The following is a 24,783-nucleotide window of genomic DNA, read 5'->3' as shown; positions in this document are numbered from 1 at the left end:
AGGGGAGGCTGTGGTAGGTCATTGAAACAGATAGAGAATTTGGAAATTTGGAAAGAAAGTGGAGAAAAAATTCCCGCCAGGTGGGATCCGAACCCACGACCTCCACAATACCGGTCTGGTGCGATAACCACTACGCTACCGGCGGGGCGATTTTCCCCTCCACTTTCTGGGGTATTTATGTTAAGGTATTTTTGTTTCACCCGCCGTGGTGGCTCAGTGGCTAAGGCGTTGCGCTGCTGAGCACGAGGTCGCGGGTTCGATTCCCGGCCGCGGCGGCCGCTTTTCTGATGGAGGCGAAAAGCAAAAACGCCCGTGTGTACGAGATTTCGGCGCATGTTAAAGATCCCCATGCGGTCGAAATTAATCCGGAGCCCTCCACTACAGCGCGCCTCATCGCCTGCGTTGCGTCGGCGCGTTAAACCCCACAATCAGAATCAGTATTTTTGTTTCATGTGCTTGGGGTAACTTTGCAGTAATTTTCGACGGTAAAACTTTAAAAAAGCACATAATATAACATGTGCAGCACGACGTTGTGACTTTTGAAAAAAACTATCTGAGGTACAATTTTATGCAGGCTTCTTAATGAATGATCAATCAATTAAACCTTTACAAACAGAATCACCTTAGAGGTGCTGGAAAATTACGCTGTCAGTAAGAATTTTTCCCCACTGAAACTAACAGAACGTTAAAATCCTCAGCTCTCACTGTTTTGGAGCAGTTTGGTGCAATTTTTACAATTTTCAAGCTTTTGGAGCAGCCTGGCGCAGGAAAACAAATTTGTATCAAATCTGCGCAATATGCACAGCTGTCTCACCCCTGTATGTGACGAAAACAATTCTTCAGATTTTCTTGCGTTCCCAATCTGTCTCAGCTGTATGCACTACGTCGCTAGCCTGGGATGAATGTAGTTTGCTGGTAGCAGTAAAGTCGACAAAATGTTTCAGGCAATAGGAGTCTTTAATACCCACTTCTTCAGGTGAAAAGAAAACACAAAAGAATCACTATTGCACACTGACAGAAAAAAAATGTGAACAGGCTGAGTCAGTCGAAACAAAAGGTTTTTTTTTTTGTTTGTCTTAACAAAAAGAAACTGTATCAAAGGCTGCTCAAAACAACCTAATGCAGAATTCAGTGGTCAGGATTAAAGTAACAGAAGCATGACGTCTTGACTACTAAAAACTGCACAGTAATAAGCAGCAACATCTTTGTTCGCTTAAAGTTAAGTACAGATGTAGCACACTACGTCGAATGTCAATAACAACCTTAGCAACAGAAGAAAAATTTTTCATTGGGCTGTGTACATTAAAATGGTGCAAATGGTGTACTTCACGGCCCACATAAAACTTCCACTTATGACAATGCTCTAACAAGCCTATATTAGCTGCCATGGCTTGACTCCAACACAGAGCAGATAATTATGCTTACATCCCGATTCAATTTTCTGAGACTTTCACCTCCAGACACCCAGAACACTGCAGAAGCTTAAAAGTCTCGAAAAGTTCCCAAAGCACTTTTCCAGAAATTCTGCCGTGTTTTTTTGCATAACGAGCTATCTTTGTAGCTCTGATATCAAATAAACTGAGGTATGGCTTGTATTTCAAAATACTTCATCGCACGGAAAACTGACAAAATTAAAAAGGCTGCATATTTGTTCACGTGGCTGCGTGGTATCACAAACGCACCAGCAAACCCCGACTCTTCTGCAAATACGCCTGACACGTGTTTAACCCTTTCACTGTCACCGACGTACCGGTATATTTTTGCATTTCCCCTCCGCAGTGTAACTGACGTACCGGTACTTCTCCATTGTGCGTTCCAAAAATTCGCGCCATAGCGCAAAGTGGGTGCGTCCGGACTGTTCGCGCCACCTGTCGAATCTTTCTAGTAGCTCGTATCTTAACTCGCTAGCTTTTTTCGACGGTATATTGAAGAGTATGGAGCGAGTGCGCCCATCCTTCATTGCTGGGGGTATCGCCGCTCCGTGCGCTGTACTCTGTTGGAATGAGTGACCATGCGGCATGCATGCGATTAAGGGTGCAAGGATTGCTGCGCCATCCGCAATGGGTTTCTAGGTTGTTTTTTTTTTCCCCTGTTCCTGTGTCTAGTACGGCACACCAGGTTAGCCCAGTGCGCCGTTGCCTCTCCAATAGACCGAAACATGACTCAATCGCGGCTTTCGCTCGTTCATTTCTGTGCGTTGTGCGGGCTCCCTCCATGTGCGTGGTTACTTTTGGATGGCTGACTGCACGGGGCCTTAAACTGCAGACAAAAGCAATGGTTCTTCGATTCTAATCCAATGCGAGCCAAGCTCGGATTCGCATTCTGAGAGTTTTGCATCCGAGGAAGGGGTGCAAGTTCCACATCGTCTGATTCTGATGTTGAAACGGTGGGGTCGCTGTCCCGGAAACGTGCACGGCAAACTGAAAATATCTGGACAAAGGCGATTTCTCACCCGCACTCTCTCCTTTCGACGCTTTATGTTCCAGACGCTATCATAGTCAAATAAATCGCCATGTTCCTTCCCTCATATTTCGGAAACCAAGCCGACACTGGGGGAGCATCACAGCCAGAAACACCCGGCAGTGAAAGGGTTAAACGACCTTCTACTGTGTCTCAGTCAGGCTGACTAGTTGCATCGCGCAAATGTACACACATCATATCAAAGTCACATCGTCAGACCAACATTTTTCCAAAGCACAAAAACCCGATTTATCCATACGTCACCATAAAAAGTTCAAAACGAAGCGCGTTCCGCAACTAAACGACAGGGTGCGTAAAAAGCTTAAAAACCGAACATCCAGTCACTGACCGCAAGTGCTACAAAACTACAATGTTGCGTACGTCAGAAAATTGTCCAATGTGGTGGCCCTGAAGCTTAAACTACTACACGATCTGAGATGGCAAAATAATGGCAATCGATTGGCAACGCAGTCACAGCGAGATCACTTCGCGAAATCGGGCGAAGCCGGCATAACGGTATGTCACAACAAGTTGAGCATCAAAAAGATGCACGGGATAACAGCAGTTCCTTGGTCCCAAAGGCACGGTGTTCATCAGTGCAGCACAATATTGCAAAAAGAAAAAAAATATGTAGATTGACGTTGGTTCAGAACGACGGCATTGTTCAGCTCAGCCCCACGTCCAAGGCCATCATGACGATAAAGCCAGCCACAGTGGTCCACGATGCCAGTTGACCGTTAGAACTGCGGGCGAAAGGCGACCGTCAGAAATCAATGCCAAGAAAGATGTCGAAGCCAAGCTAAGCATACACACTTCAGTAGTGCATTAAAGAAGCCATGAAGAGAAAATACAACTTCATTTAATTTGAAGGAACTAGGATTCAGTATTTCACTCAGCTCCATTACAGCCCCAAAAGATGTTTTTTTGACGAAAAAAAAAAAAAGCAAAAAGTATTTAAAAACTTTCAAATTTTGCGCCACAGTGACGTGTTATGAGCAAAAATGATGTCATACGGGCCAACAATAAAGCATAATTTTCAGTGCGTTAACTGTGTGTTAGCATTCAAGCGATGCGGTCAAATGGAACTAGAGGCCCCATTGCAGACGTCCAGTCATGTGTCGTCACGACAGGTCAGTTAGGCGGCCGCCAATCGCACAAACAAGGTTCCGTGACGTCATAGAAAAGTTGCGTGAAATTGGCTAGGGGGTCGCGACTGCTTCACACGTTTTCTTTAATATCTCCGTTCTTTGTTCGAAGATTGCGATGATATTGGTATCATTGTTATCGGGACTAAGCAGTCTTTCTAATAAACCCAACTTGTATTTTGTTTTCATGGCTCCTTTAAGAGGGCACACTGGTTTTAAACCAAAAAAGTTTATATTTACAGTTATGATGATGAAAGCTGGGGGGGGCTGGGTAGTTTTTCATTCTGATTGTAGATACAAAATTTGTTTTTGCGTAAAACGACTACATTCAAGTTTATTTGGATTTTTATACTTTATTTCTGACAGCCTTTGTAAAAAATCTGCTGGAGGGATGCAGCTGAACAGTTCCACTGAACTGTGCACAAATCAAGGAGCGCAATAAGAATAACCGTATCATTCTATCTGGCCTGTAGCAGAAGTTACGACTGTTTGAAGTTTGGGCTTGGAAGGCAAAACCAGTTTTTCTGGTTCCCATCTTCCAAGCCCAAACTCCAAATGGTCGTAACTTCTGCTAAAGACCAGACAGAATGATACGGTTATTTTTATTGCGCTCCTTGATTTGTTCCCAGTTCACTGGTATGATTTTTTTTAAGCTACACCCAAATAAAATTTGAATGTAGTCGTTCTACACAAAAACAAATTTTATATCTGCAATCAGAATGAAAACGACATATGTCCTCCATTTTTATCACCATAACTGCAAAAATAAACTTTTTTGGTTTAAGACCTTTTTTTTTTTTGAAGGTACATTGCACTTGCTGTGAACACAAAGACTTGCACGGGAAAAAAAACATAGACTTTCACGAAAAGATGGCGCTAAAGTTTAAGACCACTGCGCCCCGTTAAAACACTGACAAAAATGTTCTTAATGCTGGCCTGTAATACATCACTTCTCCTCATGTGACGTCACTGTGGCACGAAATCTGATGTTTTTCTGTAGTTCTAGCATCTTTTGGTTAAAAAAAAAACATCTTTCAAGGCTGGAATGGAGCTGAATGAGTTACCAAAAGCTAGTCCTTCCAAGCTGAACAGAGCTGTATTTTTTTACAAACTGCAGGTCATCTATACTACCTAGCTGAAATGAACACAGTTTAACGTGAACTCGATCATTTGGAAAAATGCAGAAAATTGTTTATGACAAGATTTTAGCTCAAAACATTTGCAGGTTAGTTATACTGGACTTTAGAATTTGTTTCAGCTGAGCAAAACACAAAAATTTTTGCTGCAGTCTTGCAGCTTCCGTATAGGCTCAAAAAAAAAGACACGCACTCAAGCAGTAGCAGTTTCCAAGAATGCCATCCTGAATAGACCACGATTTGTTCTTCACACTTGGAAGTGTTGGAAAACAATAAAGAGCTGCTTGGAAATATTCATCGGTTTCGATTCTTGTAATATATGCACGTATACGATTTATTGAGTTCGTTAGCGAGTATATCAAGCCTTAAACGGCGTAACCATGTCATAATTGTTCGGGTTGAGAGTCAGTTCGTTATGATAACGGTGGTTATGATAGAAATTTGGAGCACAAAAGCCGCCTTCAAGTACTCTGGACAACGTTGTCTTGGGCGCTATCACGGTGGCTTAGCACAGACCTCCTCATTGTATTTGCATCTGAATGAACAACGCACACTGAGGTTATGCACCTTCTTGCACGCAGCCACAACGAAAGCTAATTTGTGAAGAAGAGAATGTATGCCATACAGCCTGAAGAAAATATCCACATGATCTTTGTGAGCCTCCCAAACATCTGGGCACAGAAAAAAACAAAAAAAAAACATTAATCTGATACAAGTACACAACCACGAAAGAATAGAAGAGAGCCGTTTTATTTCCTGCTGTGCGATGCGCGTGTAGGGGCCCGCTGCTTGGTTCGTAGCATTAGACTGTTGAGTCTTCATAAGAGCATCTCAAAAATACTGTAGGGAAGCCTACACATTTTGAATACTTATCGAGGATCTCCGAGTGCTGAACCTCGCGAATACGCTAAAAAGTACGAGTTACACACGATCTTCTGATCGATGCTCTGAAAAAAGTTGTTCTCTCTCTCCTCGTGTGTTGCAAACTTGTGGAGGATACAGCTTGAAATTATTCAGATATGTCACAAGCTGGCCAAAATAACTGAATTACAAGAAATATGCTATTTAATGCACTAAAGCATCAAAGCGGGCGATTTCTAGCACAGGCACTACTGCCCCTCACAAGCAGAGTGTGGCAGCGGCGCAAGTCCCTAAGCCGACGTCAGAGCCAGGGGGCGCCACTCAAACATCTCCCCGCAAATTACGATGTCATGGTAGCTGCTGGGATGCACATCCCTTTAGACATCGAATTCATGGAATCAACTGCTTGTAAAATGACAGACCCAATTTTATGGAGTTTCTCGAACGTAATATTTCACAATTCCTGGTGACTTTGTTAGATCACTGTTAACTGTAAATAAGTTGGTAAAAAAACAAACAAACAAATGAATAAACAGAAGAATAAATAACTGAGGCCAAATTATCGTGAACAAACCACAAGGACCCTAGAAACAAAGATGTGTAGCAAACCTTAGGGTACGCCACTCACAGGGACGAACTCCCAGGCAGCATCGCAGCAGCACCACTATACCAGACAGCGTCCTCTAGAATTGAGTGAGAGTTAAGCAGGTGTGACGACGTACCAGGCCTGTGCCTCTGGCACAATGTCGTCGACCACCACGTACACCATGGCCCCGGCGGCAAAGGCCAGCGCATAGGGCAGCAGGGGCTGAGCCATGGTGACTGCCAGGCACCCAAGGATCCCGGCCGCGGGCTCCACCACGCCGCTCAGCTGGCCGTACCTGTAAGTGCGGAAGGGTCAAGTGTGAGCTAAGGTTAGATTTGGATGCCTGGAAGCTACACCAGGAGCAGAATCCGGAGCTGTGTCCATTTAAAAAAAAATTAAAGCCGTTCCCCTCTACTTGAAAGCCGTCGGAAGTGCAAAGCAGCGATTCACCATAATAGGCTGCAGCGCTGTTATCCGCTCACTGCTATCAGACAATGCAATTCACATTTCCCACTCTCACAGTTCTCGAGCACCTCCCGCCAGAAACTGCGCCAGCGAGAGTTCTGTTCTTTTTGCGCTTAGTTTTCCCCCCGCACGTGGTGGCGTTGCACTGGCACTTTTTTTCACTTACTATCGTAAAAACCAACCGAACAAGCGTTCCTAACTAAATGAGCGGGGGCGCTGCCGGTCAGTTACGTATAGTTTGCCTCAAATGTACCTGCATTTTTTTTGCGCTAAATAACGGGGAGATGTATGACAAGCACCAGCAGTTCACGAGTTTCGAACGCTTAGGACTGTATAAATCGCTTCGCTTTCAAAGCCTCTGTGGGACGCCGCGACGACAGAACACCGTGTGGCTCTACTTGAATTCAGCGAGCGAGCTACAACGACAAGGCGAGCCCCTGAAGTGCTTTGCATTTAAAACTAAACCCAGGGTGGCACAGTGAGCAGATAGCGCTGCAGCCCGTTATGGCGAATCACTGTTCTGCACTAAGGACAGCTTTCACATTGAGTGGAACGGCTTTAATTTTGTTTCCGTCATCCTCGTTCCGTTATTCACGGCACATACCCACTTGGGGGATTGGATTGGCAATGAATCAGAAGCTCTGAGGAGCTTGTGCCCACCTAACAAAATTCACAAAGATATGAATTGGAGTTCAGTAAAGCTTGATGTCGGGCTAGTTGGTGTAACATACTTTTGAAAGTGAGTTGCACTTGTTGTTTACACAGAGACGGACACGGGAAAAACACGTATACTTTCACGAGAAGACGGCGCCGTCTTCTCGTGAAGAAAGTTGCGTCGTGTTCCAGTCTGCTTGGTGACGTACCTTACACCGTCATGTGAAGAAACAAAATCGAAGGAGGAGAAGCATGCATAGTGTAGCAGAAAAGAATATGATTGAAGTAATTCGCTCCAGAAGACAAAGAGACGTAACCAAAGCAAGAAAGGCAAATACAATGCAGCGGTAGTGAAGTTTTAGGAGCACCGACAAGTCGGCAAATTGGTACGGAGACACAGTGACTGAAAGTGAAGAAAAACACAGGACAAAGAGAGGAACTACACAGGGTTTCATTACAGGGGTAGTGACACGAAGTTTCAAAGCTGAGATAACTATGTAAAATGCTTCCTTTTTATCAGGAGATATCTCCCAGCAAGTTTCAACAGTACCCGTTCAGTATAACATATTTTAATCAAATCCATTTTAATCTCCGCTCGCAGGGGAAAGCCCAGAGCGGGCCAGCGTGACATCATCTGCTACTTGCCCCAAACTGCCGCTGTCGGGTCTCCCATGACGTAGCCGACGCCAGAGTCCTTCAATGCTTCTCTGGTCATGAAACTCCCGGCCAAGTTTCGTATGGGGACAAAGGCTACTGCGAGTGGCGCCACCACAGATCGGAGGGCATCGGGTGGTTGCTGCTGCTCTGTACCCAGACCGGCAGGCAGGAACGCAGTAGCAGCATGCCTGTTCGCACCGAATTTTTTCGCCACTCACAAAATGATAAGTCCCTTTGAGCGGCCCACGACACGTAAACCGAAAGCGCACTGCTGATAAGGTGGCGAGCGCCTGTTTTATCTTACTCTGTGGTCCGTTCCCTGCCAAACGCGCTATGACCACACCCCCAACTGCCCTTCGATCAACACCAGCGTCGCAGCGCGGCAGCGTACGAAGCTATCCCATAGCGTGATGGCGAAGTTTCATGACCAGAAAGGCACTGAAGGACTCTGCCAACGCACTGGCTGCGGTTAGCGCGCGCTGCTACACCATGAGTACACGTCATGGTTTTGGGACTGACGTCATGCTGCCCTGGCGCGCGGGGATGGCGAAGACCTCGGCCAGGTCTGGGTGAGCGCGTGCGCTCGCTCGCGCATTCAGACTGGCCACGGTGCGACAAGAATGGTGATGTTAGGTGCTACATCCTGTCATGGCAGCCACTCGGCGTTCGTTTTGTTGAAACCGAAACTGACGTGAATAAACTACACCATAAATGACTGTTTATGCTGCGATCGACCGTCTAATGTGCCATTCTATGATTAGTGGGCTGGTAGGCACCCATAGCAGCAAAAAAAAAAGAGTAACAAGAAAATTTCGTGTCAGTACTCCTTCAAAACTCACTTGTTAGTAAGCGCGTGCCCTGTGTAGTTACTCCCTATGTCCTGTGTTTTTCTGCGCTTTAGGTCACTAAGTAACAAAGTTGTTAATATGTATTGCCAGGCTTTCGTCTTCAAAGCACAAAAGCAGACTTGGTTCCACGAGTAATTATTTTTCCTCAGTTTTCACCCCCCCACACACAGTTTCCCCTCAAATTGTTGACTACAGCTAAACCCGTTGATTCCTTTCTGGCCATTCCTGAATGAATTTTACCGAATGACAGCCCAGCAAAGTGCCATCCTCATAAAGGCACGGACAGTTCATAATCAAAACTATTGGTAAAAGGCCAAGGCAAACCAATGCATCATTGCAAAAAGGCCTTCAGCGAGACAACAAATCCAATTCCACTCACCAGAATGACTTCCACTTTGAGAAGCCTGCCCCTCGCAGAGGTAGGCTCACTGCCAAGCCCTCAGGGAAGTTCTGGATCCCTATGCCCAGGGCCAGGTTTCTTTTGAAGCAGACAGGTGGGGGAAAAGGTGATAAAAGCAACAGTTATGCAACTGAGACTCAATACCTGTTATACACTGCAAGTACACGAGTGTAAGTTCAAACATCTCATCCAACAGTGCATGTGCCGAGGCACTCCGTGAAACCAATTTTGCATCAATTTCAAGTTGTGCTTTTCGAGTAAGGCAGAAAAGGTGAACTGCACAAAAAGGTTAAAAAAATGCACTGACTGCTATACAACCTGATACGAAATTTGCGTGCAGCGCAAACTGAAGCTTTCTCGTGGTCACGGCGCATATCTGCTGCGTCTCTGGAAGTGATCGTGTGATCAGCGAACGCATGGCGGTGCACGCTACTCTGCAGACATCTCAGTCAATATTTCGAGGCCACGTACTGCCAGAAAAGGCTGCGATTGAGTTAAAGACCCTTCAAAGCCTTGTTCGCAAAATTCGCCAGTTGTTCCTTGAGTACCAAATGCACATATAGTCAGCACAAAGGGAAATCTGAATGGATGGTGGCAAACACTGCTTGAGGGAACTGCTCAATAGCATTGGGTTTAAAATACCTCCCTGAGGGACACCTCGACGCAAGTGTGAAAAGCTGTGTCCCCATCTTTTGTGGAGACACAGCTTCCGCCCAATACCACACAAGCAAGGCCTCAACCAGGCCTGAGTAATTGTAGCTTCATTGTGCACACAACAGATGTCACCCCTTTACTGTTCACCAACACGTAAATTGGATGTACTCTGCTGATACGTGCAAGACCAGGTCGGCGAGATGAATCAGCGTGGCAGTAGCTTCCAGCGTTACGAACGGCTCGAGATAGAAAAGAAACACGCACTCCTTTGACACGTGGTTATTGCATCCACAGAAGTGGTTACTTGCAGTGTAAACTGTGCCGTGCAGCACTCTGAGTCTTCAACGCTACCAATGGAGGGCGCTCGTCTAACTCTTTCCTTACCACGCTATTGAAATTGACCATCAGTGATTGATCATTTCAGTCTTTTATTTCGTCCCATTTTGGCCACATCTGTTAGCTCATAAAATGCTATTTCAGGAACAGCTTAATTTTTGTTTGTGCAACGAAAAACGTGATGTTTTTTTTATTGCAATGCAAATTTTATTGCAATGCAAAATGCAATGCAAACACTATCATTAGGTTTATTACTGAACTTTCTTCTCTACGAACGTTCCACTGCTGTCGAGGCTACTCATTTGGCTGCTGAATGGGCTCCCGAACATCGTCGCCAAATGACATTTGCCTCAAATGTCATTCGGTATGCTCGTGTGGCGCCAAATTAATAACATTTAGAGCGAATGACATTTGCTCTAAATGTCAATAGACCTGCCGTGTGACATGGGGTATTAATAGATATCCTTCAGGACAAATGATAAATCTATGCACACAAATTGCACATCCTTATACCCATGCTACACTGGCGTCACAATGTAATTTGAACCGAATGTCATTCGACTCAAATGAGGGGCTTTGAATGCCATTCAGAATCTGTTGTGCTCCACTACAATTTTGGTGGCATTTGAATGCTTTCACAATTGCTCGCTGTGCTGCATGGCACTGCTGCTGTGAAGTTCTGTTTTTGCATAATAATGCAACAATCAAAATTAGCAGCAGTCTATGGCATTACAGTCGAATCCAGCTACAACGAAATTGACGGGACGTGCGAAAAATAACGTTGAAGCGAAAATTCGTTGAGGCGAAATCTGCCCCAACACACCACGGAAAGGCCAGAAAAATAGCCCCGTATGTTTCCGCATCATTGGCAGCATAATACAATGTTTAGAAAAAGGAGTGACGCGCAATAATGTCATGTTTATTCGGATAACAAACATACCAATGGTTATCTGCTTTTTCACAGCACCCAAGGTTTTTCACAGCACCCAAGGAACGCGTTGCGGAGGGGGGTGGAGAAATGCAGGCGCAAAACGTATTGCTGTACAACAAGGCATGTCCACCGAGCTGATTACTTGGAGATAGCTGCTAGGCCGTCGGAAGCCCCCCTCTCGCTTGTGGCAGGAGCAGTGCCATTACCTTATCCCCTGACAGGGCACGGCAGCTACTGACCTTGGCAGGCAAGACGCGCGCGCTTGCATTTAACAGGACCGTGCGCTCGCGACTAAGATAGGATGACTTGGCTTCAAGACCAAACACGCAAACATGATTTTTGCTCTTGGCTATGAAGAATGGTAGAAGGAAAACGGCAAGGACAGCTGCTCACAACGCATACATGATGGCGCCGCGCCAGCAGCGGAGCACATTCGTGCGATTTCAACTGGATATGGATTGGCTGTAGCTCCGGGGCTCCAGCTTGGTGAACCGGGCCTGCGCCTCGTGTAAAGACGGCTAGCCACATCGTTATCACCATCAAACAATGGCGTACACCTCTGAGTTTTTTTTTGCTTTGTTTTGGGTGGCGGTGTGGGCGCACCGCGCATGTTTTTGGTGAACTAAGCATCCTAAATGTATAAAAGGCTACAAATAGCTGGCGCTATGCTTATTTTATTGTAAAATAATTGTTCAAACCCAGCCCAAAACATCGAAAATTTCATTGAAGCGAAAGAAAGCCTGACAAATGGTTCGTTACGGCGAGGACTTTGTTGCATTGACTTCTACGGCTAGCTGACGGGGAATTGGAAATATTTCGTTGAAGCTGCGTTCGTTGTAGCGGGGTTCGACTTATAAATAATATATATATATATATTATATTATATAAATAATATAATATATATGTATTATAATTATAAATAATACAAGCTTTGACACAATTCTTGCTTAATTTTGAATCGCAATCAAGGATTTTTTTGCGCTGTTTTGTGCTGTCTGGCCACACTGTTTTGTCGCTTGCTGGCACTGGTGATGAGAGTATTAAGTGAATGAGAGGTAAAGAAAGTTCCACAATTAAGAATATTTTGTTTGTCTTAAGTATGCCAGCAATGCATTTGTTTATGCTGACTTGGAACGCTGTGCGCGAGAGTGCTAGAAATGGCATTCGAGAGCCCCAAACGTCTCGCTGGGGGCTCATTTGGCTCAAATGTCATTTGAGCCGAATGGCATTTCAAAGCCCAGTAGCAGGGGTATTAGTCTGCTAAGATTTCCTTCTAGGCAGTGAGAAATGTCCCCATCAGCACAGACGCTATACTAAGCTAGGACTCACTTCTAGCAAGAGCGCTACTGATAGTCACCCACCTGGCCGTTTCGAACGTAGAATGTTCCGAGCTCCCGGCAGCGCCAAAGCCAACACCGACGGCGAGCCCCTCTGCACAAAACCAAACAGCGCCAGCAATCGGGGTGAAAATTCCAGCCTTCCGCTTACTTATAGACCAGACTCACACGGTGAAATCTTAGAACAACGGTCATTAGCAGCGAATGCCATCAACATAGTCATTATCGCAAAAGTGCAGGCACTCCAGCTCTAGATGCCCACAGACCCCCCTACTAAATGTTGCTTACAAACACAGAGCACGGTCCACAGACAAATGGCAAAATGTGAAGTTGAGCTGGTGCGGCAATGCGCACTGCATGTTTGAAGGCAAATTTGCAATTTCTTAAAATATTTGGCATGACTTTGGAAAGAGCTTTAAAAGTATACTAAGCCCCCAAATACCGTAGTCTGTCGTATTTCTTTTTTTCCCGAGGGGCTGCTGAAAGGCACCAAAAGTAAAGGAGAAAAAAAGAGAGGGACATCATTGCCTTGTGAAGGAGTGTGCAGGCTGGTCCATTATCTTTATGCACCAGTTATGTTTATTAATAACTGCTAAAAACGCCAGATACAACTTGTGGTCAATACCACGTGGCGGCCACCGTGTGCCAGGTGACAACGATAATGTGGAAAGTGACACGAGGGGGGCTGGAACATGGCGGACATCATGGGACTGAGCTAGTTCGTGGCGGGAGTCGCGGGACCTGCTAAGGGTCAGACCTTGGGGAACTGGACTGTCAGTAAAGGCGTCATTTTTCGAGGACTTGGGTGTCGTTATCGGGAACCACAGCCGGGTGCTAGGAACCCGGTACCACACACTGTTAGATATGCTTTTCGTTCGCATTCATGCGTGCCCAGCCCAATGCGCAAATGGCACCTCAACTACAAAAGCACAAACAATTTTCGATGCCAACACATCTCGGCACCACGCTTACATGTTGTTTGTCTGTAGGTAGCCAGTTTGGAAATCAGTTTACCAGCAGACTGCCTCACTATAAGCCAGTTCGTACTTTTCATACATATTCAAAATATGAAATGGAATTCTAGATGTCTTGAACTTTCTGCCACCAACGAGAAACATGACCGGGCGATTGTAGTCGTGCCTCTCATTCTGTTCGATCGTATCGCTTGAATGCTGAGGTGGAGTTAAGGCACGGATCATTCTATTTTTATTATACCCTCAATGAAGCTACTGGTGAAACCACGAAGCACAAAACTTGAAAGCTTTTCAACATTTGTTTTCTTTTCATTAAAAAAAAAAAACGTCATTCAGGGCTGGAATTCAGTTGCAGTGAGTTCCTTTCCATTAGCCCTTTCACTGTCACTGACATACCGGTACGTTCTCGCATTTCTCCTCCACAGTGTCACTGACATACCGGTACGTTTCTCATTGTGCGTCCCAAAATTCGCACCATTGTGCAGAGCGGGCGCGCGCCTGGACTGTTCGCGCCATCTGTCGAATCTTTCTAGTAGCTCATATTTTAACTCGCTAGCTCTTTGCGGCAGCATATTGAAGAGTACGGAGCGACCGCGCCAACCCTTTGTTGCTCTGGAGCTTGGTGCAGAGCTCCACGCGCTGTACTCTGTCGGGATGAGTGACCACACGGCACGCATGCGATTATGGGTGCAAGGGTTGTTGTGCCATCCGCAATGGGTTTCTAGATTTTTTTATTCTGTTCCCACATCTGCTACGGCGTGCCAGGTTAGCCCAGCGTACCGTTGCCTCTCCAATAGACTAAAACATGACTCAATCGCGGCTTTCACTCGCTCATTTCTGGGCTTGTGCGGGCTGCTGAAAGTGCTCCCTCCATGCGCGCGGTTACTTTCCAAAGGCTGACCGCGCAGGGCCTTCGGCTGCGGACAGGAGCGATGGTTCTTCCAATTCCGATCCGAATATGAGCCGAGCTCGGATTCGCCTTCTGAGAGGTTCTCATCCGAGGGAGGGGTGCGAGTTCCACAGCGCCAGATTCTGATGCTGAAATGGTAGGGTCATCCCGGAAGTGTGCACGGCAAACTGAAAATACCTGGGAGAAAGGTGATTTCCCATCCCACTCTTTCCTTTCAACGTGTTACGCTCTGGACGCTATCATAGTCAAATAAATCACTATGTTTCTTTCCTCATATTTCAGAAACCAAGCCAACAATGGGGGGTGCATCACGGCCAGAGACACCCGACACTGAAAGAGTTAAACAAAGCCGTAGTTTGTCTTTATGGCTCTCTTAAATGGCACCAGACATTTGGCGAACAAGTATGCTCGTATTTCACCTTTATCAGACGCAATAAAATTTTGTCCTCAGCAGAAGAACTCCTCCCCTCTGACATACGGAAGCAACGGAGGCTGCAGGACAGGGTGAAGGCAGAACACAGAAAACCTCCACTCCGACTGATTTAGTCCGACACACGTGAGGACTGAAGCGGGCCCCTTCAAAGCAGAGACTGTCTGCACTCACCGGGAATGTTGTGCACCGTGACGGCGACAACAAGCAGGAAGATGCGCTTCCAACGCTTGATATTCTCTTCCGTCTCGTCCGGCACGGGTGGCAGGGTGACGCGCGTCGTCGTCAGCGGCTTCTTGCGCAGCTGGACATTGGGGTCTGGCAACGAGAGAGGAGCAGGGAGTGCATAGCTTGGCGGCACTTGTCACCGGAAACATGCCACAAGGCAGAGAGAATTCTCGGTCGCTACTGAACTGAACTAAACAAGTTGGTCACACCTAAAACAGATAATAAAAATTGTTTAAATCCTGCAGCATTCAGCCACTCTCTAATGAGATGGGAAACAACAGGACATCAGACATAACGAAGGCAATGCGATTTCAGTTTAACCTTTGCAAAAAAAAAAAAAAAAATCTTGGAACACTCATGTATCTAAATAAGAGAGGTGTTCAAATAGTAAAATGTTCAAACCAAAATCCACACAAAGAAAAAAAAGGTGGCTTGGAATATCGCATTAAATGACGACTTTTTTTTGCTATTGCTATATCATCGTATTTTTCCAATACACAATGGTCTGCACAAGGGCAGGTATTCTCGGGCCGCAGTAAATGAGAATGGGAGATAAATGAACTAGAACGTGTCTCTGCATTCCCATGTTTGCCAACGTATGGCGACACTGGCACAAATCCTTCTCGGGCACTGAGGTTTGGGTTTCCAACGTGTTTACCTGTTCACGCAAGCCCAGAAACTTCTATTCGACCCAATATTCAAAGAGATAGGGCATCTATGTCTCAAACACAAAGATAAATTGAATAATTACCTATTCAACTTGTACTTGAATTTTCAAATACTCACATGACTATGATTCGCCAAATTTCATTTGCAACAGACGTACAGAAGGGTTTGCACAAAATGTATGGCACGCATAAAGGGATGAAACGAGGGTAACAGTATGCTAGGCTAATTGTTGTTACCCTTTTTTGTTTCATCCTTTTTATGTAAATGGAAAACCGACTGGCTCAGTGCTCAATGTCAGTAAACTAAGCGAAAACAAATAGCCAATGAAACATGGCAACTGAACGACAGAACGCAATGGCTGCTTCAGATCAGTGCACATTCCCGAGGAATTCGCACATGCTCAACCGGCCCAAAACATGACGGCGTGAACTTCTTGCTGCTGGGCTAGTTGGTGAATAGTTGCCATGATTTGCAACCGAAGCGTATTATATCGAGAAGAGAGCGAGTGAGTGTAAGTAATACCTCGATTTCTCTGTACAATAGCAAAATGGGCTTTCTGTAAAACGTGCTGTAAACATGTCTATTATTGTTATCATCTGTGTATGCGCACATCCTCCTTTCTCACCCTCTCTTTTCCTAGGGGATATAAGCACGTGCGTAGCCGAACAAAGTAGTTGGAAGTTAGCGCCTGCCTCGTCCATTCTGTTTCTTCATCCGTGTTTTTTTTTTGTTGCACTTCAAATCATGGCAGAGTGATGGAGTGAGGGGCACTGCATGCGTGCAAGACACAGGACGTACACATAGTGCAAAAAAACCAGCACCTAGCCCTCACCAGAGCTATGCATTCCAAATCGGCAAAAAAAAGACAGATCAACAAAAAACTGCAGTTTTGAAGCAGCTGTTCCCACAAAAGGGAAAATAAGAACAAAAAAAGAAAAGTAAGGAGCGCGAATTGGCCACAAGAGCTCGGAATGCGGTGTACACATTCCGAACATTAACCTCGTCAAGTAATTTGACAATGTTTATAACATATTTTAATGCCCCTTTAATTAACATAGGCTTTCTTTTTTTTTTACAAGTTCAACAACCGCCACTACAGAGAGCAAAAGAACAGCAGCAGAGCTTACTTCTGCTATTTAACTTTCCCTCCAGCAAGTTTATTGGAGCTGCCACTTTTGTCCAACACTCACCCGAATACCCGTTTCGGAACCCGACCGCCGACTCCTCGCCGGTCCGAATGTGGCGCTTTAATGTGGACTTCTTCTCCATCTGCATCGCCAGCGCCAAATCGGCCTTGTGGCCATCCTGGAAGAAATACGTCGGCCACCAGTGAAAAGCCGCACAGCACGGCGACTGCGACAAGTGGCCGTCACAAACCGGAGGCCCTACTATTTCTCTTGCTTCAGGAACAGGAATGCTGATGTGTTGCTTGAGCCAAAAAAGCGTATAGGTGGTATTCATTGAAAAGTTTAGCTGTCAATTTCTTCGCTTGGCAACACTGAAATGGCCATGGCCATGGCCGACGCGCCACGGACATGGCACGGCTTGTGCCACTGTGGCCGCATGCTGAAGAAAAAAAAAACACCGGCGTGCACCGTCTGCTACGTTTCAACCCGATTCTCAACGGTGGTGTCAACAGAGTTGTCATTAATCGCACTCACATTGGAGTCGAGGCATTACTTTGCATTCGGCGGGCTAGAGCTTGGAATGTCCAACCCATATCATGCGCTTAGCACGGACAAGTACCGCCATCCTGCGGAGCCCGACGTAACCAGTGATGGCGCGCTCACATGGTTGCCTGCATGTGTGCCTCGCTATTGAATACAGGGTAAAGAGTCTTTGTTACATCTCCAGACAGTACTCAGCAGATTGCTCTGTTGTTTACCCCGAGAGTGCTTTATGTTTGCTCTAATGTTTACCAATTTGAACTTGTACACATGTCGTCATCATCATCATCATTCTGTCTACGCCCACTGCAGGGCAAAGGCCTTTCCCATAGATCTCCAATTATCCAATTGTGTACACATGTATACCATGTATAAACCACTCTGCTACATCTTCCATTGGGGCTAGCAGTGTTGCTAAATAAATTAATTTTGGGGGACTAATTGATTACCTTTGGAGTAATCAATTAACACTTTATTTGCGATTGATTTTTCAAACCAGTTCATTGGTTCAAGTCACACGATCAAAATAAACCAAAACCGCACATGCTAAAATTCTTTGGAAGCGTGTCAAGAATTACAGGTGTGTTCATATAACCAGGGGTGGAACACAGTACATGTGTTTGGAAGCAGTCGTGGGAGCAGGCCAAATGGCATTTTGGAGCAGTCTTGGAGCTGCCAGAAAGGCCATTTGGCAGGGGGCTGGCACAAGTGTGTTTTGACAGCCCCTGCCAATTAGGCTTAATCTATTTATCTACTATATTAGGCATTCTACCGGGCAATAGAACCTAACCCGAATCAGGAATGCAGTTCTTGCCCTATATCTGGCAATTTACAACATGCAGAGTTTTTTACTTCGGACCCAGCGAGTGCGCACCGCGTTATCACCGTCCAAAAGGTAAACCTCACACGCACAGTTGAAGGGGATCAGATAACAGGTCTCACTCCACGTCCAGTAGACAGCAATGTTGATTGATTGATTGTAGGGTTTAACGCGGCGACGCAACGCAGGCAATGAGGTGCACCGTAGTGGAGGGCTCCGGATTAATTCTGACCACCTGGGGATCTTTAACGTGCACCAAAATCTCGTACACATGGGCGTTTTTGCTTTTCGCCTCCATCAGAAAAGCGGCCGCCACGGGCGGGAATCGAACCCTCGACCTCGTGCTCAGCAGCGCAACGCCTTAGCTAGACAGCAATGTTAATAAGCGAACTCTTGACGGCATTCCATAAAACAGGGTGTTTGCTTGCGTTTTTTCTATCAAACAATGGTTTCAGTGCTGGCGCAGCAGAACATCGCTTTGTCTTCGCCCGTAATGGGGTTGTGAGAGTCGACGAACGTACGCCGTAGACTGCGTAACAACAGTGTGTTAGAAGGTATAATTAATGCCGGACCATTCTCCAGATAAGAAAAGCTAACCCTTATCGCAGGCAAAAATGTGTACTTATCTCACAACAAATGCAAACCGAATTAACACGCGAGGGCAAAGCATCCAATACACTGTTCAATACATGCAGCTACACTCGTCAAGAAAGGTCGACTAATCTGAAGTTAACCTCCCATAAACTACAACCTTTCATGGGAATATATTCCGTTTCCTATCTGTTTGCCACGCAACACCAAAACATTTTCCTCACTTTCGGCCATTTTCCATTGATTGTCGTGCAGCGGATGGCAGCACAAACAAAACCATGCAAATGCGACACAAATAAATCCGAAGTGAAGGCGGAGGACAAACATAGTGCCTGCCACCTTAGAGCTAAGCTAAAGCCAACTTCCATAGCTGCTCATAGCCCAATAGCTACACATAACCTTGAAGCCGTAACTGCATTGCAACCGAAGACTGTTTCAGCCAAGTTTTCAGGTGCAAGGCACCATGGCGGTCGTATCTCGCAACTCAGTTCGGGCTCTGCGGCGCAGATAAACGAGCTTGGCACAATCGGAGCGGTTTGGCCCAGGATAGCACAGGTAAACAAGTTTGGCGCCTAATGGCGCAAATGGGAGTTCCCTGAATAACCTGTCTTACCCCTTTTCCACCATTGAATAACCGGCCTTACCAGGAATAACCGGAATAACAGGAAATGGTGCAAGTATGCTCAGTAATGGTAGTGACAAAAACCGACAGCTGCATGGTAGTTAGGAGTCCATTTTTGTCAAAATACAAGGACATCCATCGATTCAATTGTACCATTGTGACCCGGTTGAAGCAGTTTGGATTTTGTTCTATGAATTTGACTCAGGATCCATAAGAGAAAGCTTCGCATTTTAACCATATAATTCTTAATTTAAGAAAGGAACTTTGATTTGTGCATCTTTCTTCCCTGTAAACCACTTTAAGTGATTATTCAATCAATCAATTGATTAAAGCTTACTGGTTAATGCTCCTGCCAGCTTGCTACCGTAAAACACTGTAGCCTCACTAGATAGGAAAGCTTGTACGTTCAGTTCTTTGCGCCCTGTCAACTTTTGGCATGGCCTACAAACTTTTGACAAAGACTGTACCACTTCCATTTTCACCCGAACGATCCCCTTTAAAACCAGCCATTTACAAACTACCCATAATCATTCCAATAAGACCACTTCTCTCCTGTCTTTTTCTAACATTCGCTCTGGCTAACTGAAATCCACGCAAACACTCATGGCCACATGCTTGTTCAGTACGGCCCCATAGGGAGATTGACACTTACATAAGAGGGAATAAGCCTGTCCATGGCATAGACGAACAGCGCTCCCAGGAAAAATCCGAAGCCGACGGGCAGAAAGGCAAGTCGGCCATAGCCGCCCGACGACTCGGCTATCTCGATGGCCGGCGCAAGCAGGGACCAAAAAGAGGCCGCCAGCATGACCTGCAACCAGGGCGATGGGGGACACGTCAGTCCCTTACCTGTGCCTTTCATGGAGCTATTTCCTGGAATACAGTCATCAGCAAATAGCAAGAAGCCTCTGATGAAAGGGAGAAATACATCCCCCATCAACATGGTGTGAATAACCCACTAGCCATTGGGTTATGCATGGATAGGGTAATATACATAGGGTTATACATTATTAAGTATATATGCTAATATATAGTTGAGGGAGATCTGCCACATCAATCATGTGCCATTTTGGGTGCTGCCATAGCAACTAGAAGCATTCCTTTGCTACTTGGCTTGGCTTGCCACATGGCTTCTTTTTGGTCTTGAAGTTAAAAATCAACAAGGGCAACATTTTTTTCTTGTCGACTTGCATAAAGCTTGTAAAGAATTCCTCGCAAATAATTATTTTGGAGCTCCACTTTTCTGTTTAAAAATTTTTTTAGCAATAACATTGAATTTTTTGCGGCCACAGACAACTCTTCAGCCTGTTCATGAGCTATGCCGAGGACAAGTAGAACGTTCCTCCCTGGTACATCACAATTAGCCCGCTGAAGTGGCTTGCCTAGACACTGGTACCAGATTTCCCTCCAGTATAAAGCCCAATGCCACTAGATATATGCCTTCATCTCGTCTCGAATCTCTGCGACAGCACACGACACACCTTGTTGAAAAATTGAAATGCCATTCGATCTGGAAGTAGTCCCGGGACGCCGATCTACACGACAATTCTCAAAGGCAGTTGAAAGTTTCCGCGTTGACCCGCCACATTTTGGTAGCGCCACTGCTGCTTAATTTCGTCGCATAACTTGGCAAAAAAATTTTATAATGTCAGGCCAAAAAGCACCTTTGTGAGCAATAAAATAGCTTGCATACACAAGCACATGCACGAAATAGGCAATTTTTTTTTTGCACCGCCGGTGTTGAGAGTACCAGGCTACTCTGTAATCGTAGACTGAGTGATAGTATACAAACAAACAAAAATTAATCGCGTGCTCTTAAAAACAAAGTTTTACTCGCAAATAATTACTTTTGTAAATACGGCATGCAGAAACTGCGTGCAAGAGTACAAACGTTTGCGTTTTAAAGGTCTTTGAGATTCTTAAAGGCTAGCTGCCGTGCTCCTTTGACTCAAATGGCATTTCAATCAAAGCCCTACGAAAAACTTCGTGTAGCAGCTCAAAGGTGTCATTTGAATAAAACGACATTCAAATCTCAAAGGACTTAGATTCGGTCGTGTAGCACAGGTATCAGTTACATTATGTGTCCTTGTGATAACATAAACCAACGGTTACAATGCTCTGGTCACATGCTGTTGGTTGCAACAACTGAATCCGACCAGCGTTATCCGTAATGAACAAAGAGAAAAGGAGGTGTGATGCTTTGAGGCAAACATGAAAGCCCCTACTCCTTTTATTTCCCCAACCAAGTTGAACATTTTTTTTGTGTGCTGCGTGTAAGGTCACGCAGGATGCACACACTGGTGTATTTTAAGCTGCCCACAGGCGCTTCAGGTTCCCCGCTTACTCCACAGTTTGTCTCGATTTCTGCCCAACTGGCCAAACAACTTCAGCTCACTAACCAGAGCAACTGTTATTTCCGATTGCTTTAGACCACTAAGCCATAAAAGACAGTTAATGTTATTTTACGAAGGGCTGACGTTGATTGATTGATTGATTGTAGGGTTTAACGCGCCGACGCAACGCAGGCGATGAGGCGCGCCGTAGCGGAGGGCTCCGGATTAATTTTGACCACCTGGGGATCTTTATCGTGCGCCGAAATTTCGTACACACGGCCGTTTTTGCTTTTCGCCTCCATCAGAAAAGCGGCCGCCACGGTCGGGAATCGAACCCGCGACCTCGTGCTCAGCAGCGCAACCCCTTAGCCACTGAGCCACCGCGGCGGGTAAGGGCTGACGTTGCATAAAACTAATATACTGATGCTCAAACTACCTGAACCATCAGTTTCTTTATTTAGCATAGTGATTACATACCCGATTTTTTTTTTTTTTCAAGTCCCAGGTTCAAAGCCCTATCTTATTGCGTGTGGGTTTTCGTGGGTGTGTGTATCCCTGGCCGGCATTCTGTGACAGCTATATACACCTCACATTTGCTTCACATACGAATCACGGTGGAAGCAGTATGTCTTGATTTTTTTTTATTTTCAACCAGTGAAAGCAAAAGCCATGGCCAGTATCGCCATCACTAGAGTTACATCTGGTCATCTGTAATTATTAATAATGACTAATCCTCATATGACGACTCCGGTTAGTCATTTAGCAGAAGTAGTTTTGCCAGTTTGGTAAAAATAAAGACCTACTTCTGATTGATTGATTGTGGGGTTTAAAACGCAGACGCTTCACAGGTGATGAAGTGCCCCGCAGTGGAAGGCTCCAGATTAATTTTGACCACCTGGAGGTCTTTAACATGCACCGAAGTCTTAAACACACGGGCGTTTTTGCTTTTTGCCTCCATTAGAAAAGCGGCCATCGCGGCCAGGAGTCGAACCCGCGTCCTGAAGACCTACTGCTGCCCTCCCCGTGAGTTGTGAAGCGGGCATGACAGTGTCTCTGGCTACTCACTAAGTGGAAGCAATCTTGCCAGTCAGGTAAAAATCAAGAAAGACAGCTCTTAATGTGTGTTGAGAGGCAGACGGCGAGCTTGAAAAGTGTTTGGCGCACCTTTAAACGCATTGTTTTATTCTTTTAATATTTCAGGGCGGTGAAGGAACACTTATGAGGTGCAGGTGCTTCCATCGTCTGTAGGAAGTGGCAGATGGATCACTTACCCCAGCAGCGAATCCGAGACTGCCATCTAGTACTTTCCGCTGCGACGTAGATACAAAAGAAAAAGAAAAAAAATACGAGTTATTATTTAGTCGGAAAGCCCTACATCAGCAGCAGCGCGTTTCGCCTGACAATGGCGGTGCGTGCTTACAACACGTCCCAATCAAATTAACACACGGCAACTCTTTTATTTCGGAAGAGCAATGCTATGTAATGATTACGTTACGCAGGATGCATTTGTTTTTTTTTTTTTTCGTCGCTCCAAAAATAATGGCACGCGCGGCTGTTGTTGGTCGTCTGCCTGCGTGTGCCTCACGCGCATAGAGCAACAGAGGTAAGTAACGTGTCGAGAGTGCTGTAAGCAAATTGCTTACACTGTAACGCGTTCACGCGAAAGCTAATGAGATCGCAAGGCAGGTAATAAATTTACAACGCAATCTGCACGAACACAGCGGCGCTGCATTAAGCACACGAAAAGCTAAAGCATACAAAAATCAGTTCCCGACGCGATCAAATCGCGAGGTCCTGCTCTCAACAGCTGTACAGCAATCATGCCACACGAACGCCACTTATCACTGATGCGGAGACAAAGCCGGCCCTGCAGATTATGATAAGACGACGCGTGCCAATGTTGCGTCACCGCGCACTCGTCGAAAGCTGGAGCAATCAATATAGGCGACCGATACAGGTAGCGGCACGGAAGCACACAGCACTCACGCAGCCAACAGCTGTTCGTGCGGCGAGCGCGACGGCGCCTTACCCTGGTCGAGTTGAGCACGAACACGAGCGCTGCACCGGCTGCGGTGAGCCCCCAGGTGAAGAGCGTCCCCAAGACCGCCTGGTTGAGCGGCGACAGTCCCTGTATCATCGTAGTTTGCGAATAGGAAGCGTGTTGTTTCGCGTATGGGAACACATGGGCCTCCGAGCGCCCCAGGCTACGCCGCCATCGATAAACGGACGACAGGCAGCGACACGCACGCGCGTGGTGACGCGGGGAACTAGACGGAAAGAAAAAAAAAAAACGGTTATGTAAAAGCGAAACCACACCCAACATCACCTAAAGTTCTTTGAACCGTCTTATAATGTGATACCAATGGCGAAGCGGGACCTGCCACTGTTTTAATACGGCTTAATTCTTAGATGCACTTGACCCCCTGTTTTCCCCTCTGTGGTGTCATCTCCACAGCATTTCTTCCGTCCAATTCACGAAAGTCTGTTTTTATATGTACGCGGTCGAACAAGGTGCATTGTGTAGAACTAGGAGGATCAGACTCATCAGAGGAACTCTAGGACTCGTGGTCGTTGCTAGGCGCATGGCTAGGCGACAGCCGGGAGCTGGGGGCAGTGCGCATGCGCATACTGCCCACCTGTTCAAAACTTCGCCATGTAAATATTCCGGAAATAAACACTTTCTCTCCGAATTCGTGGAGGTGGTTCTTGTCTCGCAACTCTCACGGTACATAAATTTGGAGGCATTAGTTCCGGTCGATTGCCATGAATGAGATCACGTTCAATGACAGAATTTTCGAGAGAGAGAGAGAGAGAGAGAGTTTTCGATAAGCAGTTCCCGCACAACCATGCCATTCTAGCCACCTTAGCATGGGTGCGGCGAAGCGCGAGCTCGTATTTTTTAACTTCATGGTCGGGATAATCATGGTCTTTCTTCTTATTTGTATCCGTGCTAGCTTGAAGTTTTATGCGAAGAAAGTTGCGTCCTTATTTTTCTCCACTTCATGCAATTAAAGAAGTCGTTTTTCACTCATCACTGCAAAAAACTAGCTCCTTGCACGTCGCGCGACT

The 24,783-nt window shown here is 45.9% G+C and overlaps 1 protein-coding gene across 1 annotated transcript; it reads right to left on the bottom strand.

Annotated features, from left to right (window-relative positions):
* Positions 1 to 938: 938 nt before the first annotated feature.
* Positions 939 to 23,957, bottom strand: Zip48c (Zinc/iron regulated transporter-related protein 48C). The gene is made up of 9 exons (XM_077670451.1): positions 23,744 to 23,957; positions 22,986 to 23,024; positions 20,034 to 20,192; positions 16,872 to 16,986; positions 14,959 to 15,102; positions 12,495 to 12,564; positions 9,192 to 9,290; positions 6,325 to 6,483; positions 939 to 3,203 (listed from the first exon to the last, which is right to left on the bottom strand). The coding sequence occupies exons 1-9, from the start codon at positions 23,849 to 23,851 to the stop codon at positions 3,125 to 3,127; spliced, it is 972 nt and encodes a 323-aa protein (XP_077526577.1). The 5' UTR covers positions 23,852 to 23,957; the 3' UTR covers positions 939 to 3,124.
* Between the last annotated feature and the right edge of the window lie 826 nt (positions 23,958 to 24,783).

This window comes from Haemaphysalis longicornis, unplaced genomic scaffold (assembly GCF_048455015.1).
Source record: "Haemaphysalis longicornis isolate Haplotype H1 unplaced genomic scaffold, Haemaphysalis longicornis Haplotype H1 scaffold_5, whole genome shotgun sequence".
Classification (NCBI taxonomy): domain Eukaryota; kingdom Metazoa; phylum Arthropoda; class Arachnida; order Ixodida; family Ixodidae; genus Haemaphysalis; species Haemaphysalis longicornis.
Note: the sequence above shows the minus strand (reverse complement) of the source record. Positions and strands in the feature narration are given on the sequence as shown.